A 2,444-nucleotide genomic window follows, 5' to 3' on the forward strand; every position below is an offset into this window, starting at 1 on the left:
ATCGGCCGCGAGACGGAACGTGTTTGGCGCATCATTAAGCGTGATGTAGACGAATGGTTTGAGAGTCGTGGTGGGGATGATGAGGGACCGGAAAAGCGTCTTTTGGTTGGGACACCTGGTATAGGGAAATCAATGGGGACTGGCTCGTATCTCCTCTACCAACTGCTGCACTATGACGAGGAACTGCTTGCAGTGGTTGCATACGTCATTAAAGATTACGTGTTTATCTTTCACAAAGCCAGAGGTGAAGNTATCAACTGCTGCACTATGACAAGGAACGACTTCCTTTTGTTGCATACTTCATTGGTAAAAAAGTGTATATCTTTGACAAAACCAAAGGTGAAGAACAAGGACGCGTGAAGTGCTACGAAAGCATTGAAGATGGAGAGAAGGCTGTGGGACGTCTCTCTCATACTGTGAGGGGATATATAATTTACGATGTAGCAAAGCAAGGAAGTGAGCCGTCACTGGATTTACCTTCAAAAGGATGGGGCATGTTTGTTTTGAGCTCTCCAAACAAGGACAACTTCAAAGGATGGGAGAAGCAGTGGGGAGCAAGGCGTATCATAATGAATTGCCCTGAGACGAGTGAACTAAAGGCGAGGTGTGTGTGGATTAACCGCGATGAACCAGAGGAGAAGCAAGAGAAAGAATGGAGAGAAATCGAGGAGCGTATAGAGCATATAGGACCACTTCCCCGCCACATTTTTACTGAAGATGATTTCAGTAAGCGTGTCGACGAGATTGAATTGGCATTGAAGGAAATCACCCAAACAAACGCTGATACGTACAGGAGCTTAAGTAGTAGCACTGGCTCGCAAGGGGGGAACCCGTGCCACAAGCTTGTGAATATCGTACGGGGCAATCAGTGTTCCAAATCCGAGGTATGCGACAACGAGCCACTTTCACAAGCAATATTCGTGGATATAATGGCTCGGGTGTCTCACCTTTCTATTTCATATACAGTCCTGCAGGCCATCATGATCCCCATTGATAGAATGTTGCCTATCGCCTTGGAAATGCTTGGAGTTACTTCGTTTATTTACAGAACCTTCGTTGATTCTGTATCTAGGAAACTGACAACGATTCCTCTCCCATTGAACCGAGCGGGGAGAGATTGCATTTTGAAATTGAGCAGCGGGGTACATCCTACCCGGGTAGGGGTTATACCGCTCCTTTCTGAGTTAAATCAAAATCAAAATCAAAATCGAAATCAAAATCGAAATCAAAATCGAAATCAAAATCAAAATCAAAAGCCATCAATAGAAGCTGGTGTGCTGTATATCCCAAAAAGCAGAAACTTCCCAGTGGTAGATGGTTTATTTTTTGTCGAAACAGATAATCAACGAAGGATGATGGTTTGCCTCCAGACGACTATTTCAGCGGCACACGACACAACGGCTAGTAAGGTGGTGAGCTTTATGAAATATATGAGTGCTGCATTTGATAATTGGGGAACATACTCAGAAAACATGTCCTGGGAGATCATTTACATACAGGCAACAGACAGTTCGACTTTAGATAGATGGCAACGATGTGATATTTCTGAACAACCAGCCACACATGAGGAGAATAATGCAGCCGAATTTTGGGAAGCGAATGTTTTTCAATACGCAGTAAAAATATCAACTCAAGATTTTCCTCTTGAATTGCGCTTGTGAGATGATTTGTGACTCAGTTTAGGTGTTCGTAGTGTTTTTTTGTCTTTGTTTGTGGTGTTGCTGCAACATGCCTGACAAGTTGTTTTGGCGTCCGTGAGGTGCTTCGGTTCGCATTGCATTCGAGGTATTTTGTAGCCTTGGGGTGGGGAATACCGGCTTCACTCTACCTCTGCGTGTTTTTTTTTTGGGGGGGGGATATCACATTCTTATTTCCTCTCTGTGATTTATCCAGTAATGGCCGTACGATGAGGTTCTGTTTGTCGACTTATGCGTCTTCTCCGATATAACACCGTGTGCGTGTCGATTAGGCCGTGCGATATGGTGGCAGAGGCACGTTGCTGTAGTCCCCAGTGGAGTGGTGTGGTGAAGGCTGCCAGGGAGATGTGTGAGTGGTTTTCTTGGGTTGCTAGGATGCAGAATGCGCTCACTTTTTTTCTTGAATCCCTGAAGTTGCAGCATTCGTTGAACACCGGTTTTCAGTTTACAGCCCTTGAATTCCCCTCTTACACGGTAACCTACGTAATATTGCATGGGCGCCTTTCGTGCGTGCAGCGGTAGAGATTCGTTTCGCAGGGTGACACGTGTTTCTATGGGGGAGAATGAATTCTGATTCTGCCAGTGTGCAGTGCGCCCCCCCTATACTCGTTGTCCTATTTCCATTACTGCCATCGTACTGTCGCAGATTTGGGGCATCCGTATTGTTGTTTCGACTGCATGCTCTTCTTTATGTTCTTCCCGCTTTGCATGGCATTAGTCTTTTTTTCCTGCAAGAGAAAATACGAC

At 45.3% G+C, this 2,444-nt stretch overlaps 3 protein-coding genes across 3 annotated transcripts; 2 read left to right on the forward strand and 1 right to left on the reverse strand.

Annotated features, from left to right (window-relative positions):
- Nucleotides 1–360, forward strand: DQ04_14881000 (putative retrotransposon hot spot (RHS) protein; the record flags this gene model as incomplete). Its single annotated transcript, XM_009317219.1, has 1 exon — nt 1–360. A coding segment is annotated over one exon (360 nt), but the record flags the coding sequence as incomplete, so codon positions are not given.
- A 134-nt stretch (nt 361–494) lies between these two features.
- Nucleotides 495–1,661, forward strand: DQ04_14881010 (retrotransposon hot spot (RHS) protein; the record flags this gene model as incomplete). The annotated part of the gene is made up of 1 exon (XM_009317220.1): nt 495–1,661. The coding sequence occupies one exon, from the start codon at nt 495–497 to the stop codon at nt 1,659–1,661; it is 1,167 nt and encodes a 388-aa protein (XP_009315495.1).
- Nucleotides 1,662–1,859: 198 nt separating this feature from the next.
- DQ04_14881020 (hypothetical protein) lies at nt 1,860–2,192 on the reverse strand (the record flags this gene model as incomplete). The annotated part of the gene is made up of 1 exon (XM_009317221.1): nt 1,860–2,192. The coding sequence occupies one exon, from the start codon at nt 2,190–2,192 to the stop codon at nt 1,860–1,862; it is 333 nt and encodes a 110-aa protein (XP_009315496.1).
- Nucleotides 2,193–2,444: the final 252 nt, after the last annotated feature.

Source organism: Trypanosoma grayi (genome assembly GCF_000691245.1).
Source record: "Trypanosoma grayi strain ANR4 Tgr_1488_V1, whole genome shotgun sequence".
NCBI classification, from domain to species: domain Eukaryota; phylum Euglenozoa; class Kinetoplastea; order Trypanosomatida; family Trypanosomatidae; genus Trypanosoma; species Trypanosoma grayi.